We start from the raw sequence: 26494 nt of genomic DNA, 5'->3' as shown, positions 1-26494 counted from the left end.
CCTTTTTCATCTCAAGAGAATTTTATTTCAGTATTATATAGTACAATACAGGAAAACAGCAATTCTTAATCTGTAGTTTGAGGTTGCTCTTGCACTACTAAGCTGTTCTCACCAAAATCTTTCCAAGGTTCTTGCAGAGGTGCTGCAGTCACAGCAATCCATTGTGGTTACACTGAGGTGTAGCTGTCTGTCATGCAAAGAATGAAAAAGTGTGACTGCTTAGAAATGATGGGATCTGAATTACCTCAATAAAATTTTGCCTGCATGAGAGACCTCGGAGCAACAACTGAGGCAGTAATAATAACACTGTACTCTATATTTCCCCTCCAAAACCTGCAAGCTGCATCTTCAACATTCCTGTGTGAAACACATCCACATGTTGTGGATGGTAATTTTGAAGCACTGAGATATTATCACTAATAACCAAGTTTATTAATCTTTTTCAGAATGGAGCATCACACACTGAAACACAAGACGTGATGCAGTCCTTGTCCAGAGGGACCCACCAGCAGGACATCAAAGACAATTGTGACAAATGAGACCACATTATGCAAATTATTAGTGGGTTCCATGGTTTTATTTTATATTTTGCCTTCCTCTCTCCTGCCTCCCCTAGCCTTGGGCTTCCCTTGCTCAGCTTTCCCCTTTCACCCTGCTGCTTTCCCTTCTCCTTCCCATTCCTCCCTTTCTGCTGGTCCTAAGACCAGTACTGAGACAAGTCAAAGATGCTCAATACAGCCAAAAAGCTGAAGGATTTCCACCCTAGGAAACAAGAAACCTTTGTATCTTCAGGACACTGGATGGTCCTTTACAAGCAGCTTTTACTGTCTTTAAGCCTGTTCCTGTTGGTGACGAGTCTGATGAAATAATCCTAATAAGCAAAGAGGTTTTCTAATATTGCCTCTAAACATGACACTGGAAACAGCATGGCTAATGGTCAAATCCTACCTCCAGTGATGTGGGCAGATGCTTAGTGACTGCAGATATCCTATTCTGCTTCAACAAGTTTCCTTTGTCTTTTTACAGTTACCCACACACAAAACTCCCCTTTTCTGTTCACCAATGCTTCTGAAGACAGCCAGAATTTTATCACTTATCCGGGTCAGGTGCACCCAACCCAGCAGATGGTGTTTCACACCTTAAATCCTTTCAAAAGTTGTCCACCTATCACATGAACATGAAGGTTCATCTGGCCCCAGACTGGCTATGTTGGAAATCTAGTCTAGTTTTATTATTAAAAACTGTAAGTAAGACATTTCCAGAGAGCTGTGAAAGACTATTCACAAGGGGATGTAGTGACATGACAAAGGGGAATGGCTTCAAACTGAAAGAGGGCAGGTTTAGAATACGAAAAAATTGGAAAAAATTTTTGGAAAAAAACCCTTACTGTGAGATTGTCGAGGCACTGGAACCGGTTGCCCAGAGAAGCTGTGGATGCTCCACCCCTGAAAGTGTTCAGGGCTGGACTGGATGGGGCTCTGGGTAATTTGGTCTAGTGGAAGGTGTCCCTGCCCATGACAGGGGGATTGGAACTAGATGGTATTAAGATCCCTTCCAACCCAGGCTGGCCTGTGATTCTATGATATAATGAGAGCTGAGCCACAAAACACTAACTGCACTTGTGGAAAATCTGCCCTTTGTTGCAACCTTTAATTTCAACAAATTTCAGAGTTTTGCAAATTTAATTTCCAGCTCACATAATCTGTAACCTTGACAGTTAAGTGAAAAACACTTATAGTACCAGATCTTTGCTAGCCCCAGAGCTATAGATGATCCAGGTATTTTGACCTGGTCTTACAGAGACTGTGAAAGCTTTTTTGTTTCTCAATAAATGAAAACTTTCATGCACTGATGACTGTTCCATCTAAAGGCATACTACACAGGAGCAAACAGAAGTAATTTTATAGAGAAACTTTTGCATATGGCTTGAAAAACAAACCCATCAAGAATTGACAATGATAGATAATCTCCCCAGTGACATTCAGGAATAATGCAGTTTCACATTTATGTCAGGAATAAACAAAAAATGGACACATTTAAATAATCATTAAAAATTAGACGCCTGGCAGAAGGCAGGTTCCAACTCTGTTCTGCTACACATCTTCTGGAAATCTTTTCTGGACATTATCTGAGGCCTTCTTATTTGAATTGCTCATGAAAAAGAACTGTAATGTAAGTTCACCCAAGCAAAAGGTTCTCTCAAGGGAAATTACATGAAAGGACATTTTTCTTGTCTTCATGTTTGACATTCAGGAGTAGTGATGAGAAAATGCAGGCACAGGAGTCTTTCAGAAAACCATCACAGAGCAGTGGCAGCATTTCATAGGGACGTGAACCGTTCATCATCTGCTGCAAAGACTCCATTAATGTGGCCTGCTTTTAAATCCAGTGCTTCACAAGGAATCCCATTTTCTAGTGTCACTTCAACTTTCTCTTCTAAATTTTCTCTCTCTGTTGACTCTTTATTCTTTCTAAAAACAAGAAAGAAAAGATCATCTTATTCTGTTGACCTGCAGCACTCCACAATGATTCCACAGAAAGAAAACTGCATATTTAGTTAGAAGATTGTCATAGGTTATGCTCCTAAAGGCACAATCTGGTGTACTTCTTTGCTGTAGTAAATACACCAGATGGGTGTATCTAAATACAATAGCTGGGGGACTCAGAGATTGGAAGCCCTAGTTTAGCAGTTTGAGCTCAGAATTGGAGAACAGAAAACCTGAAGTGGACATGTTGTAAGTATATTTTAAATATTATTTCACCTTCTTATTCTGCAGCATGACTAGAAGGTGCAAAAGAAAATCTGGGGCAAAACAAAATTTGAAAAAATCTCTAAATCTGTTTGGGTTATTTTACATCATGAAGGTCTACACTAAGCATGTAATCTGACCCTGCAATGTATATCATAGATCACACCCCATGATCTCTACAAAATAAAACATATCTTTTAGAAACAGATCAGTCTGAGACTAACTATAGCCTCCAAATGTGGAGACTTGGGTGCTCTCACATCCATGATTACCTTATTCAGAACATTCATGATTACTTTCTTAAGTAATCTCAGTGCTGCAAATCTACATTTTTTCTTCAAACATCATTAGCAGCCACCATCCTACCAAGTTCTTTTATACTTTTGTTTTCTAGATCAAACAGTTGCATAGCTTTCACTTTTCCAGAATCCAGCTGTCCCAAAAACATATTATAATAATGATTTAATAAAATTGTTTACATTAAAACACCCTAGAAAATATTATCTAAAATACAATCATTTGAAGATGTAATAAACAAATATCAGTCAACAGGTCATGATGTTCCTTTTATTCCAGATTTATTCCGACCTTGAGAACAATTAGTTCATAGCTGAAAAACCTGCTGTCCTTTATGGCCTGCAGCATCAGCGATTTCAGAGGACAAGAAACTCAAAGGTCAGGTGCACTGCTTCTCCCTATCTCACAACGTGTACTGTAACAATCTGACTCAGGACAACTGTAAAAATCTGACTCAGAGTAACTGCTAATGACAGAGATATTAACAATAATAAAATTTTATAGGCCTTTGGGAGATTCTTCACATTACAGACTTTTTAAAATAAACTTGGGTTGTAGTAGCTGAAACCTCTGACCTCTGGCTGCTCTTTAATACAAAACTGTGAGGACAGAACATAAAAGTTACTAAGAAGGAGGTTCAAAGGAAATGAGAGGAGTAAAAGATGTGTGAAACTCATTACCAGAGGAATTCAGAGAAGCTAAAAATTTCCATCAATCCAAGGGGTGACTCAACCCCTTAAGGTAAGGGAAGTTAAGGGAAGAGGAAGTTAAGGGAAGAGAAAGTTAAGGGAAAACATTGTGAGTTACCCAATACAAGAAGACCAAATGCAGCTCAGGAAGGCTCATAAATTAAGCTGCAAATTAATTACTGGGAAAACTAATAAAGGGACAGACTGTGTGCTTACTCTGTTTTCACTCTTCCCAAGGCAATTTTTTTATGGCCCCTGCTGCAGATTGGATTTTGGGGAATAAGGGGAGACTTTGGGCTAGTTCAGATAGACTGCAGAGAATGATTCTGCCCTGGGCATGTGGCAAATCTATTGCTGTAGGGGGAGGTGTCCTATTACTGCAAGGATAGGAGAACAAACACAAGGCTGGGAGACAGTGTGTCTGACCCAGCTCACTGTAGGCACTGAATTCAGCAATTCTCTCAGTTCAATAAATGATGCATGAGTCTAACTCAATACTGAAACTCCTCTGTAAGCCAACTCCCCTTCCCTAACATCCTGAGCATGGACAGCCTGGAGCACGTGCTTTTTGGCTTTATCTGAACTATTTAAATGGTATTTTAAAGGCCTTTAAAGACAAAATGCCAGATTGATGAGAAGCCAACACCATCCTAGGGGCCAGATTCCCAACACAGCCTACTAGGCAATAGGGCTCCCATTACGTAAGGTCTGGACAGACTTCTAAGAAAACTAATTATTGAACATGCTGAAGTCTTTGAAAACCTGGTCACTTACTTCACTGTCTGACAAAGAGATCAGTGCTTTTGAAATCCTTTTCTCTGATTTCTGGCCTTTTTTTTTCCAAGGAGCCAAATAACCCAGACCATCCCTTTTACCTCTCTACCTCTCCAGTCTTTGCAACAGTAGATAGAAGAAATATATACTTGGTTTACCCTCTCTCGTACTTCCCTGCCCCTGCCTGCAGATGTTATTGATGTGAAAGGAGGGTTACAGTTCAGCCACAGATGAACCTGCCCTGAGAAAAGGTTATATGTGATGGTAGAGTAGGGAAACAGAGGGAGAAGTAAAAAAAGCACAGCAACTAAAAGGACAAGAACATGAGACAGAGAGGGTGCCGAGTACAGGCAGGCAGCAACAAGCCATATTAATGGCAGTGTGATGATAAGAGCATGCAGTTTACACCATATTGAGGGGAACTGCCCAAGCTCTGCTGAGTTATTTCGAAAATACAGGGGGAAATCCTGTCTTTCAGCATGATATGAAGCACAAGTGATTATTTTAGCTAGAAAAATCCCAGGTATTTATCCTAGTTTATTTATATTACACTTATGTGAAATATTCAAAGACCCCCTTAAAGTTAGGCACTATAAAAAAACACAGAGCCATGATACCACAGACATCAGGTAGGGGCTTCAGGTAGCAACATCACTGTTTTACAGAAAAGGTTGCCTATGTTTAGGGCATGAAAATTCAGTCCATACAACATGGTTGTGATAGGGCTTTAACTATCCACAGATTCCAAATACCTTCCCAGACTCTTTCCCCAACAGCATCTTTCATCTATTGTTTGCTGAATTTTGTGGGTTTTTTTAGAAAACAGAAGGGGGTTTTGGAAATTCATGTAACCCCTCTTATTGCAAAATATAACTGAAGGGATTCTGACTACACTACTAAAGGTTCTCTATGAGAAGCACTTAACCTTCACAACTGTTGTTCTTCTGAGGACTTTTAACATTCTTCAAGGTAATAAAAAGGCAGAAAGAAGAAGTCTCTGCAACATACCACTTTTCATATATTAATTCCTTGTTCTGATATATTTGGGGATACAATCCATTACACAGTCAGTAATTTTGATATTACCTGGTTATCAGCAGGAATTTACCCTTTTCCAGTTCTTCTGCTGTTCCTGTATGAATCTATTGCTGAAGTCATAATTTTTGTGTAAACCTAAACTCTGTGTCAGCCAAAAGCATGGTAGAAGCTGAACTTCCATGGCAGAATCTCAATTCAGCTGAGAAATTTCTATTTCTTATGCTCAACTCAAAGCTAGCAGAGATGTCAGGATCAAAACTCCACCTGCTCTCTGTGTTGCTCCCACATGCTCACACTAGGGAAGCATGAATACCCTTCTCTTTTTCACCAGTACCACCAGGCAGAAACTGATAGGAAAAGAGAGTATCTCTCCTACCCTCCCACCAGAAAAACTCCTAAGCTCATGGGGAGATCTGCCCATGAACCTGTGAAGGGCTAGGTATTTTGAGCTCATCAGGTCATGAATGGTAAGTGAAACCTTGCTCTGTTCCAGCAAGCAGGCCCTCTTCAGCCATACATTAATCTTTACTGTCTGCTCTACTGAGACTTCTCAAGCTGCAGCAGCACAGGTTTTTTTAGCCCTACCAGCTTTTGACACTACTGCCCTGGAAGGGACACAGTCACTGCCAGTCTTCCTTGGTAGCTATGTGGGTGGTCTGTGAGAGGAGACTCACCCATGGCACAATAAATCTTCATAAGAATGACATCAATTGTCTTTTTAAAATTCATCTCTAGTTAGGTGGCCTCCAGGATCATATTCTTACACTCTCCATTTCCTCGTTAAATCACAAAATTACTAATGCATCTGTACCTTACAGTTAAAAATTTTAAATCTTTTCCTCAGAAAAGGAGAGATGGGTTATCTTTACCTAGCTAGGGAAGGATGCACAGCATTAATCTGTCTGAGGCTGCTCTGAAACACAAAACCAGCTCAGCTGACCTAACTAATCAGTATTCCATTAAAACAGAAGAAAGGCTAGGCTGCTTACTTCTTGTGTTTCTGAATCCCTGAAACAATGAGGAAAACAATCCCAGCCACAATGAGACAAAGAACAACACCAAATACAATAATCCAGACAGGTGTAGAGGGTTCAACAGGAGGTGACAAGGTTGAGGTTATCTTCAGGAACTGCAGTGTTTTGTCACTCAGTAGGAAGGCATTGTTGATTCTGTTCCGGTTCATCCTTCAGGAAAAAAAACACAAAAAAAACCCAGAAAAACATCACAACTCTTTATAAAGGTATTTCACAAGTTTAAAAGATAGTAGAAAATAAAAGGATTTTTCATGAATGTGCTGCAAGTTAGGCAGGGCTGAATGTCATCCAGCACGATGAAGAAAAGCATGTTGTCTACCTTTAGTGGGGATCAGCCTCTTCCCTCAGACAAGAGGACATAGCCTCAAACTGCACCAGGGGAGGTTCAGGTTAGACAACAGAAGAATTTTCTTCACTGTAAGGGTGGTTAAGTATTGGAAAAGGCTGCCCAGGGAGTGGTGGAGTCACCAACCCTGGAGGTGTTCAAGACACAACTGTTCATGGCACTCAGTGCCATGGTCTGCTTGACACAGTGGTGGTTTGGTCAAAGGTTGAACTTGATGACCTTGGAGGTCTTTTCTGACCTAAAGGACTCTCTGATTCTATGATTTTATGATTCTGTGCTTCTATGATGTTGGCAGGATTATACAGACCTTGACTATAACAGAGACCTCAGTAACCCACACACTTAGAACATTTCAAACACCAGACTTTAATTTATCTGAAAAACTGGGAAATACAGATGAGACCTGAAGTATGATATTATTGTTTATTTATGGTTTGAACCATGTCCTGAAGACATAGCAGGTTGTAAGCTGTAAGGCTGGCTCTGTTGCCTTGTTCATGCAGCATTCAAGATTAGCACAGGAGTGGCAGACCTACCCTTCAATGCTTGCAAGATTTACTTAGAGTTGCCCCCTAGCCCCTCAAACTGAACCATCCTGCATGTTATGGGCTGGTACATCTGCCCCCACTGCTGTAGATTTTACTAGATCCATGAGGAACAGGATAAAGTTTGGCCTGGAAAAATCCACACCCACTGCCAACACGTCCTTCTTCCCTGCAGGATGCAGCTAAAGGGATTTGTACTTTCCACATTTTTTCCATTTCCGTATGAGAAACTGTAAGTCTGAGAAATATACTTTTTCACAGTAGTACAACTGCTATCCTTTAGTGGATATCTTCACCCATTTTCATTGCCTGTAAGCGTTATACTGCCAGTAAGATATTTCTGGACCTAAATCTAAGCAGGCTTAAGAGGCTTTAGAAGTGTCTTTCATTAGCTTTTACAAAATGTTAAAAATTTTTAAGCAAATGGATTACATATATTGGTCTTGAGAGATTCTTTTTGATAGCAGTTGTATGAATTAATGCAGCTCTTTCTTGTATACAATTCAATTTATTTACCACAAAGCAAGTATTTCCTAAGAAAATATGCATGGGAAATACAGGTAAGATTTAACAAATTTCTCCTCTTGGAAATCATAATGTTTGGTTGTCCCTTAAATAGGAAGTTCTTAGCCTTGATGGAAAGTCAGCATTCCTGGACTGAAAGCCATGGCATGTTTTAAGACTCATAATTCTGTAAGCTGTCTGCCATTTAGAAAAGATTTCCTTATTGATATGAAAGGATCATTGTGAACAGCTGAAATAAGCATTGTTTACCCTCATCTAATGGCTTGAGTTTCAGAATTATGTGCTGAAACACATGCAGGCAATTACAAGTGCATTTCATGTTTCTATATGCATAACTATATCTTGTGTATATTTATGCAAAATCTTGAGCATCATACAGAGCTCTGACATGGTTTACCTTCTTCTTTATTCTTACTTTGTAGGAATCTCATACAACAAAATTCTACTCCATGACTAGTGTTATGTGCTACCCTAGCATGAAGAATTATAATAAAGGTTTTGTATGGAAGCCTGCAATCAGAAGCAGTTTAACAAAACACATTGTAGTTTTATAGACAATTTTATTTCTTGTTTTTAAATTAGGTAGGAATTAAAACTTTTCATAAATAGCATATTCTTTATCAGGTGACAGACAACAGTTAAAAACCAAACAATAACAGCACCCAATTTCTGTACCAAACAGGGCACATAAAAGACTTAAATAAATCAGCTTATGCTACTGAATGTATCAAAGAATAACAGAAATGCAAAACCCCTGCATTCCAGCACTCTTACAGAGAGCTTCAGTGAATAAATAATCTGCTTCCTCCACTAATGCTATGAAACTATTGTTTGGTGTCTCTGTAGGAAATAGTTTAATCTGCTCATAAGCTTAAATTAATCTTTCCAAAAGAACGCATATTCATTCATCAGGAATTAGGCATTACACCTCCGTAGCGATAACACGAATTTTCAAGACAGAGCACAGAATGCCTGAAAACAAAGAGATCCATTTTCCACTCCATGCTTGAGAAATATATGTGTGTTATGCTGCTCGAGGGACTCATCCCTATAAACCCCTGGTGTAGGTGTTTTGGACCATTGAAGTCAGATTATCCCATTTTTTCTTTTTTCCTTGTCAGCTCCACATTCTTCCTTTTACTTGCTCTAGAATGTGATAGTAGAAAGCAAAGTGATTTGTAGTGCTCTGTACTTTGTACAAGCAATGCTCAACTGGGATATTGACTGGCATTCTAGAACGAGCTGGTATGAAAAGAATGTGAGCATAAGATTGCTGAAGCCAAGCTGGGACACAGCCAGCTCTGCTCATGAGGAGTTCACACGAGCTCTCCTCATGTGAAAGCTGACTTCTAAATTAAGTCAGATGAACTGTTAGTGAGAAGCACTGAAAGGGAGCCCAGGTGTAGATTGCATGTAGCATGCAGTAAAAGCTAAATTATATTAATCCCATCCAGAAAGTGTGCCCTTCCATCTCCTGAGGAAGAAGGCTGTCTCACTGGGAAATGTGATGAGAGGTGGATGAGAGCAGTATGCCACACGCTGGACAGCACATCACAGGTAGAGCTCTGGAAAGGGACTAGATTTCTTCTGAGTCTCCAGCATCAAAAGAGACTCTTTCCAATGTTATAATCCCAAGGCTCACATTCTTTGCACTCTGTGGGACTGTTAAACATCCTCTAATCTCACATTCATTAAAGGGTACTGAGCCCCCAGTGTTTTAGCAACTTGGATTAGTTCATCCTTAAAGAGGCAGAGTGCTCATTCATACAAGGCCCAGAGAGAGAAAACATCCTCAGTAAACAAGGAAGAAAACATTGCAAAAGCAGTGACTGTACCTGATGGCTGCCTCCACCTCACTTCCAGGAACAGTTGTCACATTTTTGGAAGAATCTGTGACCACAAACCAAAAGGACACCCGGTCTGTCACATTGCAGAGCAGCACATTGGTAATTCTGCAGACAGTTAAAACAAAAATCATCATTAAAGAAACATGGAAGGAATTATTGAAATATTTTAGATTTTATTAAAATATTGCTCTCAACTAAGGGGGAAAAATTTCTTATTTTTAAAAAAGCTAACAGTTAATATTCAAGAAAGAAATACCACTCACACCATTTTCCATTTCCCTTATGATTTTAAAGATATCAAGCTTATGAAGACCAAATGAGTCTTCAAGCAAATTTCTAAATCTATTACAGATTTTCATGGTCTTGGACATGTATTTAGCATAATCAAATGGAAAAATACATATTAGAATAACAATCTATGGCTATGACAAAGGTCATATAATGGAGCAAGTGCATTGGTGAATTAAGAATTCTAGTTTTGATAGCAAATACCACAGGAACCAGTCATTGAGAATTGCCCATGTGATTGTTAAGTGAGTACAGTTCTTCTACAAGATACATTTGTTGGAGGGAAGATCAGTGCAATTGATGTTATAGTTTTTGACATTTTTGTTCATAGAGTCAGGTACAGAGTGGATGGAACAAGTTACATTTAGTCATTCTACTGACACTGGCCTCTTCCTTTTAGCTTATGCTGTATCAGATATTTATATTATCTATTTTAAAGGAAGATTGTTCCTTTTTACATGAAGTTAAATGTGGAGTGGCACAGGCAGGCAGCTTCTCATGGCATACTACATAAATAGTGTGAAAAATGCCTTTTAAACGCGATTTTTTTTTTTTAAGATTTCTACTGATAAATGGGGGAAACATCAGAAAACCCTTCTGGAGTGACACAATCACGAGTTTTTAAGCAAAGGAAGCGAAAGCCGATCCGTGCCAGGACCGTGACAGGTCTGCTGGGCAGCGCCACCTGCCGGCCGCGGGCGGCACCCCCCGGCCCCGCCGCAGCCGAGAGCGGGACTGGGGGGACTGGGGGGATTTGGGGGACTGGGGGCAGTGGGGGGATTTAGGGGACTGGTGGGACCGGGGGGACTGGTGGGATTAGTGGGACTGGTGGGACTGGAGGGAATGGTGGAACTGGGGGGATTGGCGGGACTGGTGGGACCGGGGAGATTGGTGGGACTGGAGGGATTGGGGGGGATTGGTGGGACTGGTAGGACTGATGGGATGAGTGGAACTGGTGGGACTGGGGGGATTGGTGGGACTAGTGGGATTAGTGGGATTGGTGGGACTGGGGGGGACTGGGGGTGAAAGGGACAGGAGGGAGAGAGAATGCCCACACCTGGGCATTCCTCATCCAGCCAGGGATCTGCTTGTAAGGCAGATCACAGTGCCTCATTATGGATATTTTGTAGAAATGTTTTACTTCTTTTGAGTGATGTTTTGGGTGCCCCGGGTAGTGCAATAGATCATTTTACAGAGGTCTGTCTATCATCCATCTATCTATCTATCTATCTATCTATCTATCTATCTATCTATCTATCTCATGAATCATAGAAGAGCTTTGGCTGAAAAGGACCTTAGAGATTTATTCCAACCCTCATACCATGGGCAGTGAACCTTCCACGAGACCAGGCTGCTTAGAGCTCCATCCAGCCTGGCTTTGAATACTGCCATGGATGGGGCATCCACAGCTTCTTTGGGCAACCTGTGCCAGTGAGTCACCACCAGTAAAGAATTCATTACTAATATCTAATCAAAACCTACTCTTTCACTTTGAAGACATTCCCATTTGTCCTGTCACATGCCCTTGTCAAAAGCCTCTTTCCATCCTTCTCGTAGCCTCCCTTCAGGTACTGGAAGGTGCTATAATGTCATGCCAGAAGTCTCTCTTTTTCAGGCTAAGCAAACCAAATTGTCTCATCTTTTCCTGGAAGGAGAGGTGCTCCAGTCCTCTAATCTCAGAATCACAGAATATTCTAAGTCCAACTCTTAGGGAGTGATCCACATAGGGATCAAAGTCACAACCTTGGCATTATTAGCACCATGCTCCAACCAGCTGAGCTGATTTCATTTTGGCTCTTTGTAGCTTGCTCCAACAGTTCCATATCCTTCCTGTGCTGGGGACCCCAGAGCTGGATGCAGCACTCCAGGTGGGGTCTCACCAGAGCAGAGCAGAACAGAGAGGCAGAATCCCCTCTCTTGCCCTGCTGGCCATGCTGCTTTGGATGCAGCCCAGGATGCAGTCGTCTTTCTGGGCTATAAGCACCCATTCCAGAGAGGTATGCAATAAAATGGAAAGCAGTGATTTTGCAGAGCCAAAATTTCTACTTTTACCTCTCTAGAACATTATCAATTTTACAGAGAATTTTTATGGATAAAAGAGGAAAGCCACCCTCTGGAATTTGAAAAGATGTTCACATCAGTTGCTGGCAACAGTCAGAAGATGAAAACAGATTTATTCTTTGCAAAACAAAAAGAAAGCACAAAACTTACAGGAGAGAGGAAAAATGCCTACTTTTACCTGGTGGCTGACAAACTCTTGCTGACTTCACAGAATATCTAAAATTGTAACTGCAGAGGAAGTTTTCTGTCTCGGTGTTTATAACAGTAGGACCCAAAACTTCATGTTGCCAAAGTTCCTAAAGCTGCAGCTTCTGTGGTGGAATCAAAAACTGGTCCAGGTGGGAAATCTGAGTTGGTGTTGCCCTACAGATGTTCTTGAAATGGGGTAAGAAAGATTGATCCCCAAAGAGAAAGATAAAGGCAGACAAGGACTGGCAGAACACCCAGACTGTCATACCCTCATTCAAAGACTCTTCAAGCTAGGGTCTTCCCTAAAGTGCCAAAGTTTTTAGCATGAGACAAGGCATTCAGTCACCACAGGGGTAGCATATCTCTGTAGAACAAACAGCAGTGAAACAAGGGGCAGCAAGGATTGCACTAGGATATCTAAATTTGGCTTCTTTTCTTTGCCCTGTTGTTTCTAAAATCCTTTTCAATTACAAGCATCCAAACTCTGGTTCCACCGCCATCACTTTTTCATCAGTGGAATACAAATGCCATAAACCCCTCAGGCCCCAAAGAGAATAATCCCACTCATGAGAAGTTCAAAGGGGATGAGTAAACACCAAAACAGACTGGTTCAACAAGCACCAATGTGGCAATTTCTGTGCAGTGGTGCACTTTTTTTTCTCCCATGCCATTTGCTTGCAGGTTTGATTCACAACAGAGAACCATTGCAACTATGCCATCACAATGAGATCTGAGAAACCTGGCTCCTCCAGGCACTAATGAAGTGTATTTGTAAATATATATGTGGACATTTTTTCCTTTCCTTAGCAGTTGATAGACTTTTGACATGGGATTATCATCACATTATTATGACTGTTATCATCAAAATTACAAAATCCTGGTTCGGCCTTATGGCACCATGGCAAAAGTCCAAAACTGCATTTCCTTTAATACACAAGTGAGTAGAGTGCAGGAAACCCTGGCAATTCCTTGGCCTGAAACACCATCATTGCTCCTTATGGAGATTGAAATGATTGCTTAGGGATAAGAAAGAGCTGTCAGAGAGTCAAAGGGAGCCGAGTGCCCACAATGGCTGTTAGCTCATGGAAGAACCACAGTCCCCAAGTCCCAGTGCCTATCTCCAGCTCTCCCAAAAGTATCATGCCTCTTCCAACACAGGGCTCTGCAGCTGCTTCTGCAAAGGAACATTATTTTCTTCCTAGCAGCCATGGGATCACTTTGATTTAACAGCTTTACTCCAGACTCTTATTTTGTTGCTTTAAATGGTCACAATATTTTTAGTATCAAAAAAGCCTGTCTTAGGAAGATGGATAATGTTGATGATTTTTTTTTTTCTGGTCACTTTGTAAGGAAAATTTTAGCTTTTTTTATCTATAAATGGGGGAAAGATGTACCAAAAATAGATTCTATTATTTGAATGAAAACAAATATGTTGACATTCCTTCTGCTCTAAAGATTAACTAGTCTCAGGCCCAAAAGAGATGCATATTGTTTCAAATGAGTCACAGATTAGAGAAACCAGGGTTACTAACATAGGCTACAACAATAATTTTTTAACACTGAGAGATCAAAGGTTGGCTTACGTAGTTCATGACCATATGAATTGAGAATCGATTTAAAGGTCATATATAAAGCAGGAAATAATGGGGTATTAATTCTCCACGGAAAAAGAAATATTTATTTGTAATTCTAGTAATAGTTACTGAATAATGTGATTGATTGTACCTTTCTTCTGTTTTGTGCAAACTTGAAAATTTGACAAGCCTTTCAAACATTAAACACTGCTCCATGATTTATTAAATTTCAGTTTGGGAATTAACTTTAGAGAGCTTGAGATGTAATGTGCAATCCTCCCCATACTGTGCTGGGTCATTCAGTGGTTACACAAGGGCAACAACAGCATCAACTGCTGTTTGCAGCAGCACATTGTAATGCTTGTCATCACAGCCTGGCTTTTATCCACTTTCAGAAACCTAACAAGAGGTGACTTCAAATATCAAAAATGATGGGGCAGACTGCAACAATGGTTATCCTGATCCACCAGACAAATTATTTTGGGGCTTGATACAGCTTGCTGAAGTTAATGCCATTTGTGTCTCATGGAAGTTAGTTGCAGCTGTGAGTTACTTCAAGGCTGTGGGTGTGTTAGAAATTAATGGGATTTTAAAGCAGAGGTTTGTCACATTGAAGCTATGGCCATGTGCATAATTTATACCCTGGCAAAACCAGTATTTAGTTACATAAAAATAATAGTGATCCTTTTATAGGTTTTATTTTGACAAAAAACTTCAATTAACCAGATGTAAAATTTCCTTAAGTTTAGATGCTACCAGAATGCAGTCACAGGCAATTTGTTTGTTCTCATATGACAGAATAATTGGTCATTGGTCTTTTACATGTCCTGAAGAAAATCTGTTGACATTTTCCTGCAAAAGCTCGTGTAGTGAAATGCAATTTATTTGCCAGCAGTGCAATGCAATTTATTTGCTACAAGCTCCTGCTTGTGCCTCCCTCTTCACCACAGTGAAGTCTCTTCACCAGCTCTGCCAGGGTGCTGTTCCTGTGCACAGCATGCTGCTGTTCCCTCCATGGCTGCTCCCATACCTCCATGCCTGCTGCAGAGGGGATGGAGCAGGACTGCACTCCTTCCTTGCAGCTGCCAGCCACAAGGGTGGGGAAAGGAGTGTGTTATTTCCAGGATATCTAACAGGATGGAGGCTTTCACAGCCTTCCTGCTCCCATGTAACAGGCAGATTATTTGAGGTGTATTGGGAGGTTCATCTAGCCTCGCCATCACTAAACAGGGACTCTGAGGTCCCTTGGGATTTGAGAGAGACCAGTGGAGACTCTTCAGCCTGTTGCCTAGGAAGTTGTGCCAGATCTCAGAGCTGCACAGTTCTCCTTCAGGTGACACGCTGTCTATAATGACCCCAAAGGTGTCTCTAAGTCCTACATGAGTTACCAGAGTTATCAGTTATACCTCCAATATACACCCCATGAGGGGTGTACCCAAGTTATACCCCATGAGAAAGTCTGATACCATCTTAAAAAGAGGTAAAGATCCCCACAGCTGGCTGATTCCAAATATTATACTGACTTCTCTGACCAACTTAGTAGCAGGTAATTACTGATGTGTGCAACACCACCTCCATACTGGAGTAACACTGGCATCATATATCCATATCCAGAAAAACTCTCTGGATAGGAAACTGAATCAATGAGTATAAATTCTATGATTGCCCAGAATGGGTACAGATAACTGCCATTAAAACTTCCATTCTTTCCATAGTGGCTTGATTTTTTCCCATTCTTGCATCAACCTTATTTTAATCTGCAGAAAACCACAGTGCTTGAAGAGGAAAAAGATCACTTGCTTCTGACAGAGGATTTTTGCTGTGTGAAAGCAGTATGGCTTTGAAGGAAGAGAATATTTTTAAAAAAGGACCCAAGACCAAAATAAGTATACAAAAGTGAAACTTTATGGATCAGATGTTGCATGAAAACTCTGCTGCCTTGAAAACCTGAGAAAAGTCCTACATAATCATCTGTAATTAGCTTTTATCTTGAACTCATTTTTTAAAGTGCCATTTTAATTGGGTCGAGTAGTACACTTGGCTGTTTTTGTTAAGCTTGATGTAACAGCTCTTTTGCTCAAAGGAGACCACCTCTGAGGAATAAAAATGAAACAGCAGGAATCAAACACTCCTGTCACATGGAGGAGAAAATCCCCTTTTATTTAAGAGAAAGGCAGCAGCTCCAACAATCATCATGTGACTAAAGTTAACTAATATCTTTTCAAATGTGGAATATGCTTCACCTGATGCAATGACAGCCTGAAGCAGTTTTATTTTTAAGTAAATTGAAAACCTTATCCTTGTTAGCCTACCAGAATTGTCAATCTTTTGTTTTGGATTGAAAAACAATTAAAAAAATAATAGGCCTATGGAAATGCACTTTCAAGGTTTTTCTTTCAAGAAAGATAAGAACATTGTGAAAATACAGCTTGCTAAGTGCTCTGTGTAATCTGGTATCTAATTTCATAGAGTAGCAAGGATCAGTAGCTGGCAAAGAACATTCAATACCTCAGGGTAGATTTAATCCCAAAACCAATTAAGGCTGATTTCTATCTGCACTACAACGTCTGAAACTTTGTGATGGTAGGTAACTCAACTGCTGTGATATCAGGAATAGGAACGCAGAGCAAACACAGCACTGGCATAGCTATGCACCTCCCAGGGCTCTGAGTCAGCTCACCTTCAGCACACTGCTGAAGCTGAGCTCTAAGGAAGGATGCACCAGAGCTGTACACTCAAAGATCTGTGCTGCCTTTCCTGACCTCCCAGTGTGTCCTTTCACCTCCTCCCACTATGGTCTCCAGAAGGTGTCAAATCTTCCCGCCGCATTCTGCTGAAAGTGAACTGGCACCATCCCACTGAGATCCACAGCTGTGTCACTTTACATCCACAGGGACACTGCTTCAAAGACTGAACATTGTTGAAGATGGAAACAGTGTGATGTTGAATATGTATCTGGGTGTCAGAAATATACTGGAACAGCCTGCTTTTAGAATTTCTATATAATGATTTCTACAGCTTGGTACAGCAGAGGACAGGTTACTACATGCAGCATTGTTAATATGTATAAGGCAAATCCAAGCAGATGCTTACTGAGTTGTGCTCTTGCTGGAATATCTTCTCATTGCAAAAGCCACCATTGCTCTGAAGAGGTACTCTTCATTAGCATCCCAGGCATACTGTAAGGGAAGATGAAAAATAATTAGTTTCAGCACCAGTGCTGGCAGTACACAGAGAGAAAAGAGTCGCTGAACTTGAAATGCTGTATTGATCAAGAGAATGAATAAATTCTCTGCTTGTGCTAAGAAAATAAATGGCCATTATTTAGTGTGAACAAAGGACTTTTTCTAATGAAAAAAAAGTGCAATATAATCTATAATATAAATAACATAAACTGCAAAGAATGTTTCCAAAAATTGAATTAACTGAATATTTCTGAAAGCTGACCAAACTGGAGATGTAAAGTTTATTATACCAAAGACTAGGCATATTACTAGAATTCTCCCCACACAGCTGCACTCATAGCCTTGCCTCTTTTGCTGAAGAAACACAGTTAAAGTAGAAGGCTTAAATCCAACCTCTAAGACTATTTGGCTCTGGCCAAAAATAATAATTAAAAAACCCTAATGTTTAAGGTGGTCTCTGGGAGTTGGACATCAGGAGAACAGGAAATAAACTGAGATTGCAGCCTTATTGCTGCACATTGTCCTGATTACAAGAAGACTCAACTATATTAAAAATTATTATCCTGCATACGAGATAAAAGAAAGAAAATAGTATCCTCACTACTTCAGTAAGAAGAAGAATGTAGGTTCCAAAAACTGTTCTCTGTTTTCTTGATGAAAAACCATGCTTTCATAATTTAAGTTTTCTGAGACAGTTTCACTGGGTTCCCCTGGGCTTTCACTCACATATGCAATTCTACTGACCTGTAAGAACTGCATCTATTGCATTCTTTTAACAGGAGCCATGACTGAGGCATACTGATTGAATTTCTTCCCCTTTCAGCAGATTACAAAGATTATTAGTTTCTTGGAATTATATTAAGGGAGGTTAAAAACAGCTTTCCTCAGTCAGTCAGAACACAAATCTAATCTTTAACTTTCAGATTAAAAAAATCTGCTCTGTAATCATCCAAATCAGAAACCCAGTTGTGTGGGCACTGAACTCTGTTGTCAACTTGGACCTACGTTTTCATGATTCTTTATAACATATTCAAAAAACATCAAAAAGCAGTAGATAGCATTGAAAATTCCAAATCTTAATTCTGGTTTTTAAATTCTGATTTTGGGTGCATGGAGATGCAACCTCTCCATGAAAAAAAAAAAAAAAAAAAGAGAATCCAACTTTCAGGTATCTTCAGCCCTCATGTTGTACTGGCATCCTGGGAAACTGAATAGGGAAGGATACAGTCATTTAAAGGGCAGAAAGTGATCTTGTTTATCATCCCTATTGGTTCCTGGGCCTCACGCTGGGCCCCTCCCTGGGGGTTCCCCTGTCAGGGGAAACCCTCCTGGAGCGGTTCTGTGTCAGGAAAAAGAGATGCACAGGACTTTTTTGGTCTTCAGCTCGTTGTTTTATTGTTATTTTATCAAAACTTCAGCACACCGTCTGTACCAAACTTTGTGTGCGGGAAAAGCACTGCAAAATGGCTCGTAATCTCTTGTTACAAGGTCTTTTAAGACTAAACTATCCAATTAAGAAATGGCACCTAGATTATTTTCCCTTTTAACCCAATAACTGATCCCTCAAAGCCTGCAATGTGGACTTTTCTGTCCAATTACAAGACATCACCCAAACCCATGAACAAGAAGGAAGTGGAAGGAAGAAGAAGGAAGAAGAAGGAAGAAGGAAGAAGAAGGAAGAAGGAGCTCGGGACAACACCCTAACGCCCTCCATCTTGTTCCCATTTGCAACATGCTAAAAATCCCAAAACCTAAATTTCTCACTCAATTGACATACTATATTTCTCTATAATAATCTATTTCACACTTTTGTCGACTCTAGTCTATCTTGAAGAATAAGGGTCAAAGTCAGTGCTGCTCTGGGGGTTAGGACCCCTCAGAGCAGACAGAGAAATATTCCCTGTGCCCTGGGTTTCCACATCTCCCCGATCTGTTTGAACCAAAACCACTCCTTTGACAGCCTCATCCATCATCCGCCGGATACACCGAAGTAGGCATGGCACAAATATTAAAAGGACTGCGACACCAATCAGTACATATACACCTATCTTCAAAAGTTCCCTCCATGCTGGTGCAAGATCAAACCAACTGAACACACCATCCTGCCATGATCAATGTTGAGTGAAATGGGCTCTCTGAGATGAGGTAGGACAGAGACAACAAAGCTGAGGCAGCAGACAACTTGAGCAGCGTTGAAGTGCAGATGGACTGCTGAGAACCTGGGTTCTGACTCACCACTCTTACCTTGTAAATGAAGGGGGTTGTGAGCATACTGTGATAATGCTTGCCAACCTGGGAACTTCAACTGAAAAAAAAACCCCAGAGAGAAACTCTTTGGAAAAAGGTTATAAAAGTCTGTGTTTTGAGCCCACTGCACTGATGAAAATGTGAGAGTAATGAGAGCAACTAGTACTGAAAGAAAAAGAATTCATGTAGTAAAGGAATTAATACAGATCGGAGCCATAGAACTATTTATCATCATTTTAACGATATCTGTATTTAAACCATAAAGCACAATTTGCATTACTAAGAGGGAAGATCTGCTCTTTCTGTGTGTGGCACTATTGACTGAATCCCTACATGCCATCTGCAGTCTTTGAGAACAGGTCCAAAAGGACAGAAAAAACGTAATTTGTTAGCCAGTGAATTAAACCAGCTGCACAGATAATTTAATCAGTTGTCTTGAAAATGGATAATGACGAAGCACACTCCATTTCATGCTCACGTGGACACAAATACAATGCAGCACTTCCAAGTGCATGTACTCAGTATGTTTATGTTTAGTGCAATGCATATATACATGCACAATTTGTCACAGCTCTCATAAATAATGCAGTAGCCTAGCATTTCTTTAAGTCAGAGTAACAAAAAGAGTATCTCAAATCAGGGAAGATAATTTGTAGTGAGGAACTCCAGGCCCAGTTGAAAGAGTAGGCACTCTAATAGTAGGAAAAGAGTCAGAATAAGCAGAAAACTATGAGAAAGAGGGGGAGGAGACTGGCAGAGAAAGCTCAGCAGAAATCAGAGTCTACCTGAGTCAAGAGAAGATATTGCCAACAACCTTCTGGGCAGAAGGGCAAGAAGCCCTGAGAAAAAGGAAACTAAACAGGAAGTAGAGGAGATGGAGATGGCTGTGGGCTCCAGGTGAACAAGAACCTCTGTACATGACTGCATACAGCAATATACAACGGGGAGGCAACATAATGAGGAGGAAAAGTACGGCAAGAACAACTTTAAGCTAACTCAGTATGAACTCAGGACAAGTGGGCATGAATTTCCAGAAAACGGTTTCTAATCAGCAACTTTTGAATTCGAAACCTTGAATGATTTGGATTGGAAAGGACTCTGAAAATCATCTAGTTCCAACCTCCCCTGCCATGGGCAGGCACACCTTCCACTAGACCTGATTCGTTCTACTATGGGGCTTTATCAGATTCATCTTTATCCTCCAAATGCAAAGGCCTGGAGCACAACTGATGACTGAGGATGTCCCTATGCAGTGCAGCTATTGATGCACACGTTCTGCTGCTATAGAGGAAACATTAAATATAATTTGCAACAATATTTAAATATAATTTGAAATGACATGCTGTAAACATAAGTGTTATGAATGAAACACTACATGATGGTATCAGAACTGTTAAATTTACCATCTTCATTGTGCTACAAAGGAAACAACACAAAGATGTTGGCTCAGTTGCACTTGCCATCCGTAACACGTTAAGGAGGAGCAGAATTGGACACAGCTAACTGTGAAAGGCAGTCTTAAATGCCTCTTGTAGAATGAAGAGGTGATGAGATAATGCCTGAAAGATGATGAGTGTAAGTTGCTCATGGGGTGAAATGCTGTAATAGTGCTGTAAAAGACAAAATTTAAGATTTAAGAATATAATATTACAAGATTCCTCTAAGCAACCTGGCCTGATTTCAGTGTTGACCCAACTTTGAGCAGGAGAGGACTAGGGACCATCCAAGATCTCTTCCCTCCTGTATGGTTCTGTGCTTAACTATACAGCCATTCAGACTGCAGAGTGGCTACAGACACACAAACACGCTTCTGGATCCCATCTGGTGGCAAAACACAAGGTGTATGTCAGTCTTCCTCCTCTTCATCCTCTACCCTGGAAGCAGCCTGAATACATGAGTGTCCCAGATTGAGAAGCAAGATGTTTCCTATTGCCATCTGTGTAGCAGTTGTTTTCTGTTAAGTGAGCAGTCTCCCTTATCTCATTCACAACCAATCCTCTCTCAGGGGAGACATCTGCTGATAATGGGCTATTGAATGCCACTGCATGACTGATAAGAACTATAACATCCCATTGTGAGATGCTCCGCCCAGAGGGAAGAGCTAAGCATTCCTAAATGGATATAATCTGGGTTTTGGGGACATCAGAGCCAGCCTTTCAACAGGCTCCCAAGAGGAAACAGCTAGGGTTTTTCCACTGGACCATCAGAGGAAGAATACACCCTTTCTACAGGATCACTGCTCCAACAGAACCACATCTGCCACTCCAGGAGGACTGCAGCCACTCCAATTTAGACTGTTACCAACATGCTAGCCAAAGAGGTGTCAGGTTGTATTCTGACTCTATCAGTGGTTTTCCTTTTGTATTATTGCATGGATTTTGTTTCTTTTCCCTTTTCCCAATAAACTGTATTTCTGATTTAGAGTCTCTCACTGGTTTTGCTTTCAAACCAAAACAATGAGCCAGAAGGGAAGTGCACTGTCTACTTCAGCTGGCTGCAGCCCCTGAGGTGCCAAAACTTTGACTCTTATGGTAAAAATGAGTGATAACACCAAGTTACACAGACCTGTCAGTGCCCATCACTTCTTCTCATTCTCTAGTTGCCTCTATCCCTTTTGAATTAACTCTCTACCCCTCTGCTGGCTCCATGAAAAGAAAGCAACTAGTGACTAGCAGCTATTCCAGAAGCCACTCATAAAGTCAAAACCATCCTCAGACAGAGTCATAAATCACCTTCCATTTAGGCCTACAGGCACTGTGTTTCTTCCCACAGATCAGCAAACAACACCTCTGTCAAGTACACCCATTATTTGCAAATAAAATGATAATGGCTGAATACCTACTGCATCAGAGCTGGTCTTTCCAACTCCATTGTGATAAGAACTAAATAAATACACCAAATAGAACTCCCTGCCTCAGAGTACAGCTTACCTGGTGAACAAACAACAAATGGCGTCCTGTTTTCATCAGTCTCACACATAGGGGATGGCATGCACTACACCACGTGAAAAGCTGCACCAACCTATTTCCTATGCCCCTAAATATGCACTGGAGTTATCCTGCCACTCCTAGAGAAAAATTCCCACAGTATTAGGGCTTTTTGTTATCATGGAGCTTGAAGTGACTTGGAAATGAACCAAGCTGACTGTGTCCTACTGTGACACAATGACAGTATTACACTTTTCTTTGCTAAAATAAATAACACAAAGAAGTAAAGTGCCCCAAATTCTTTAACGAAAATAAATTTCAGTTTCATAGTAGTTTCAGTTTTCAATTTCAGTCATTCACAGAGAAAACTGCAATGACTATGAAAAGGAACTACTACTACCACCTGTGTACTTAATAAATTGTTTATTATTTGTGGATGATTTTCTATGTCATCATACCACTTTCAGCAAGCTCTTGTTCTAAAATGCTGTTCTTGACTGTCCCATTCTTTGAGCTTTCACACACTTCGTTCTATTACATAAACAACTACAAAAAAACAATAGACTCCTCAGTTATGGCTTTTTTCCCAGCAATACAAACCGACTTCAAGGGTAATGATTTGTCTCATAACCTTTTTGAGTGAAAAACAAAAAAAATTATAAATGATCAAACAACCTCCCCTTATTTTACTACAGCTGGTAAAGGAAAAGGCACTAAAAAAGGCCATTCTGGGAACTGCAATTTTTGTTCTTTGCTACTATGTTGAACCAAGATTAAATAAAAATATTAGCACTTATCATCAAGAGGAGCTTTAATAATTATTTTGACATATTTTCAGCCATAGTATTACTCTATTTTTAATAATTAAAAAAAAAAAATAGGCTTGCACTATGTTTAATTAAAATCTCCCACCCAAGAGAATTGACTTCACTATGAATTTCAAAACATTTACTTTAGCAGGTCTCTCAAATATTTCTTTGTACTTTGTCTGGTTTATAAAATTATCAGTGAAATTTCAGTCCCTGGTAATGTTAGTTTAAATTACCTAATCTTTCAGGGTAATTTTAGAACAGCTTCTCCAGTCTTAGGGAGTTTCTTGTTTAACCACTCTTCTAAAACGTGTAACCTACTGCTTTTTGTTTCCCAGGGCTCATAACATGATCAGACACCAGACTTACAGTGGACATGACTGTCCAGGATGTTTCATACCTAATTTTCTGCTGAGCCCTGTTAACATGCTGCAGATTTGCTCTAAGCATTCAAAACTACTAATAAAGTACTGGGCTCTGACATATGAAATAGTGCCTTAGATCAGGAAGGACCACTCAGTCATCTAATGTCATAATCTCTTATGTATCTCTCATTGCTCACACCAGTACTTCTACATTAAGCCAAAAGATCTGAATAAAGCCAAAGCATTTCATGAGACAAGCCTGTACACCACAGGCAGAGAAGAAAGGCCACTATCTGAAGCCCTCCATTAGCAGAGAATTGATGAGACATGCTTGAATGATCTCTACAGTTAATGCCTGTCTGAGAGCCTGACATAAAGTCCCATTTCATAAAGACCTAAAAATCTTTTCCTGCCTTCTCTTCCTAGACATGCTTGACTTTAGAATTAGCACTCCTGAGCAGAAGTGCTTTTCCCAAAATACAGACTTACATTTATGCAGCACTTCTCATGCATAAAGTGTAACATCCCTACCGCTTTTCCAGGGGAAAAGAATATCTTTGACCAGAAAATTGTCTTTATGAACAAGCAAGCTTTATATTTCTCATAAAGGATGACATTTCAAGGAGTGGGCTAGTCAAATCTCAAGAAATGGATACCTGGATCATGACTTGAGCAAACTATTACAATTAACACTACAGAATAAATTGCTTGTATTGCATTCACAAATTTTATAGTATACATTATTTCTATTTTGGGAGATACTGAGTTAGAAAGAATATGTGAAGATATTTTACTTACTGCATTCTCTCCCAAAGCTGTTTTGATACTAATCCGTACTTTGAAAGCATTCTGTGCATCTGATAAAAGAGAAAAAAAAACAAACATATATTGGTAGTCACTCAAAATAGGATTTTAAATCATTTACTCCCCTGATTATTTCACAAATGTCAGTTTCTAAATGTGTCTTAAGAAATCGTATGTTTAGGAGAACAGAAGTTACTTGCATGAAAAAAAGCCCAACAGAGTCTCAATGAGGTTTACAATGACCTCTTGAAGTGAGACCAACTTCCATACTTAATTTGCAAACTCATAAAAGAAGTGAATGCTCAGCATTTCAATCTTCAAACTTAAGACAATCAGTTAAAATAAAAATCTTAGAAGCTGGCAGCTTTGTAGTCTAAATTGATAGCTACTTTACTTAAAAAAAAGATGGGAATCAGCTCCAAATCTTACCTGGCCTGCAGAGCTCAGCATGAGCAATGGCAACTACAGAAAGTATAAGCAGCAAAGCCCGTAACATCCCGTCAGCATGGAAAGGCTGAGGCAAAAAGAAGTGAGTCTCCCCTGTAAAGCACTCTTAAACTTTGTGTGACCCAGGATTAAAGCATCAGGAGCACAAGTGAGCAACCAAGTAAAAGGTTTAATAATTAACCCCCGTTATTTTAGCTAAAAACAGGCACTAGAAACAACTGTCTTCTGTTAGTTATTTACTACCTTTCTCTGTAGTAAAAAAAAAAACCAAAAAAAAACCAAAACAAAACAACCAAAAACTGCAACAAGTATTTAATTTTCCTTCTTCCTTTTTAGAAAAATACAACATTTTACAGAGTGTTCCAGGCCAATCTTTTTTTCTCACGGGTATAGTGTCAGACACACGAAGTGTCTGTGGGATGTCGCACCAGAGCAGCTGGCAACTGTTACTCACAGCAGGCGAATCTGAAGCTTGGCTGCCACTAGATCCCAAAGGAAGCTGCCACCTGTCTTCCACGGGAAACTGTCTGGCCCCACTGAGGGTCCTTGAGGATAAAGGAAGTCTGGGCACCCTTTTCACCTCACCAAAATAATAATAATAATGATGAATATAGAATACCTGGACCCAAAAACCAGGGCTCAGGCATTGCCCCTCACTTGCCCTTGAATTCACAGCCCTTGGGAAGGGCCAGCCTGATCGGCACAGTGCCATGTCCCCCCATCCCCACCCCAGCCCCACTCTTGTGTCCTTGCTCAAGCCCAGCCTTGCCCTACACAAAAAAGAGCAAGCCCAGCCTTGCTCTACACAAAAACACCCCACATCTGAGGCATTGCTTTGCATGAAAAGAATTATTATATGTAGGGAGAAATACTTTTTTTCCTGTCAGAGGCTTATTATGGTAGCAACTAGAATAAGCAGAGGTGCAATAAAGGACTCAGTAGGAAGCATGTTGAAAAGGAACATATTAATGTTTTGTAGACATGACCCACTGTGTATATGTGTACACACGCGTGTGGAAATATTTTAATGCACTCTGCACTATTAATCAAATGTTTACCAAGACAAATAAATAAATGTGGAGGAAAAAGAATTCAGAAACTGAAATGTATTGCAGGTATTTGAACAGTGTCTGCAATCTAGATTACTTTCTTTCATTATGTTGCTGTATTCCCCCTTAGCCACTCTGATTAATGGTTATTTCCTACCTTGAAGATCACTTCAGAATTATTTTCAGTGGTCCTTTAGCACCAAGAAGTGTGTCTTGAGACTGCAAACCCAAAGCGCTTCACATGAATGACAAACAATGAGAAAATCTGACTTACTGTGGGGCTGAATTTATGAAAAACAATAACCAATATTTACTGCATTAGATACTCATTCTTTTGGCAGAGAACCTGCTGTTTCAGAAGCCACTGTTAAAGGACTTGATAGTCTATCTTTAAAAGTCATTCACCAAGCTGATTCCCAGGTACCTCTTTGCTCTCACTAGGCAACCCAGTCTGGGTACAAAACTATTGGATACATTATCTGCTTAGATGTTCAATCTATGCCAATGAAAACAAAAAAGTGATGCATTCATTTCTAATGACAGCTTAAATTAACATGCTGTACATATGCACATCAAAAGGAGTGCATGGAAAAATGTACAGATGTATGAAGGACTATCAGGTTTCTGTAGCATTTGTGACTTTAAAAAAATCTTAAAAGAATGTGAATGCAGCCAGTTTCATGGTAAATTCATGTGCATTGCTT

General features: G+C 40.1%; 1 protein-coding gene across 2 annotated transcripts; it reads right to left on the bottom strand.

The window, feature by feature from the left end:
• CLTRN (collectrin, amino acid transport regulator) lies at nt 1–25339 on the bottom strand. 2 transcript variants are annotated; one of them, XM_053971999.1, is made up of 7 exons: nt 25196–25336; nt 24724–24808; nt 24289–24347; nt 17051–17136; nt 9834–9950; nt 6538–6732; nt 1–2471 (listed from the first exon to the last, which is right to left on the bottom strand). In XM_053971999.1, exons 2-7 carry the CDS (start codon nt 24788–24790, stop codon nt 2321–2323), a joined length of 675 nt encoding a protein of 224 aa, XP_053827974.1. In that variant the 5' UTR covers nt 24791–24808; nt 25196–25336; the 3' UTR covers nt 1–2320. The 2 variants fall into 2 exon arrangements, 1 of the variants encoding a protein (XP_053827974.1); XR_008436015.1 differs by adding an exon at nt 4669–4751 and having other exon boundaries at nt 2411–2471; nt 24724–25339.
• Nucleotides 25340–26494: the final 1155 nt, after the last annotated feature.

The sequence above is a fragment of the Vidua macroura genome, chromosome 2, assembly GCF_024509145.1.
Source record: "Vidua macroura isolate BioBank_ID:100142 chromosome 2, ASM2450914v1, whole genome shotgun sequence".
Lineage (NCBI taxonomy): Eukaryota > Metazoa > Chordata > Aves > Passeriformes > Viduidae > Vidua > Vidua macroura.
The sequence above is the reverse complement of the archived record's forward strand: the minus strand, read 5'-3'. Positions and strand labels throughout refer to the sequence as shown.

Coding starts and splice junctions, on each gene's coding strand:
- CLTRN (XM_053971999.1), bottom strand. CDS start 24,790: ATGTTACGGGCTTTGCTGCTTATACTTTCTGTAGTTGCCATTGCTCAT. Junction 9,951..17,050: donor TCCAGCAAGAGCACAACTCA/GTAAGCATCTGC, acceptor AACTGTCTGCAG/AATTACCAATGTGCTGCTCT. Junction 6,733..9,833: donor GAGGTGGAGGCAGCCATCAG/GTACAGTCACTG, acceptor TTTTTCCTGAAG/GATGAACCGGAACAGAATCA.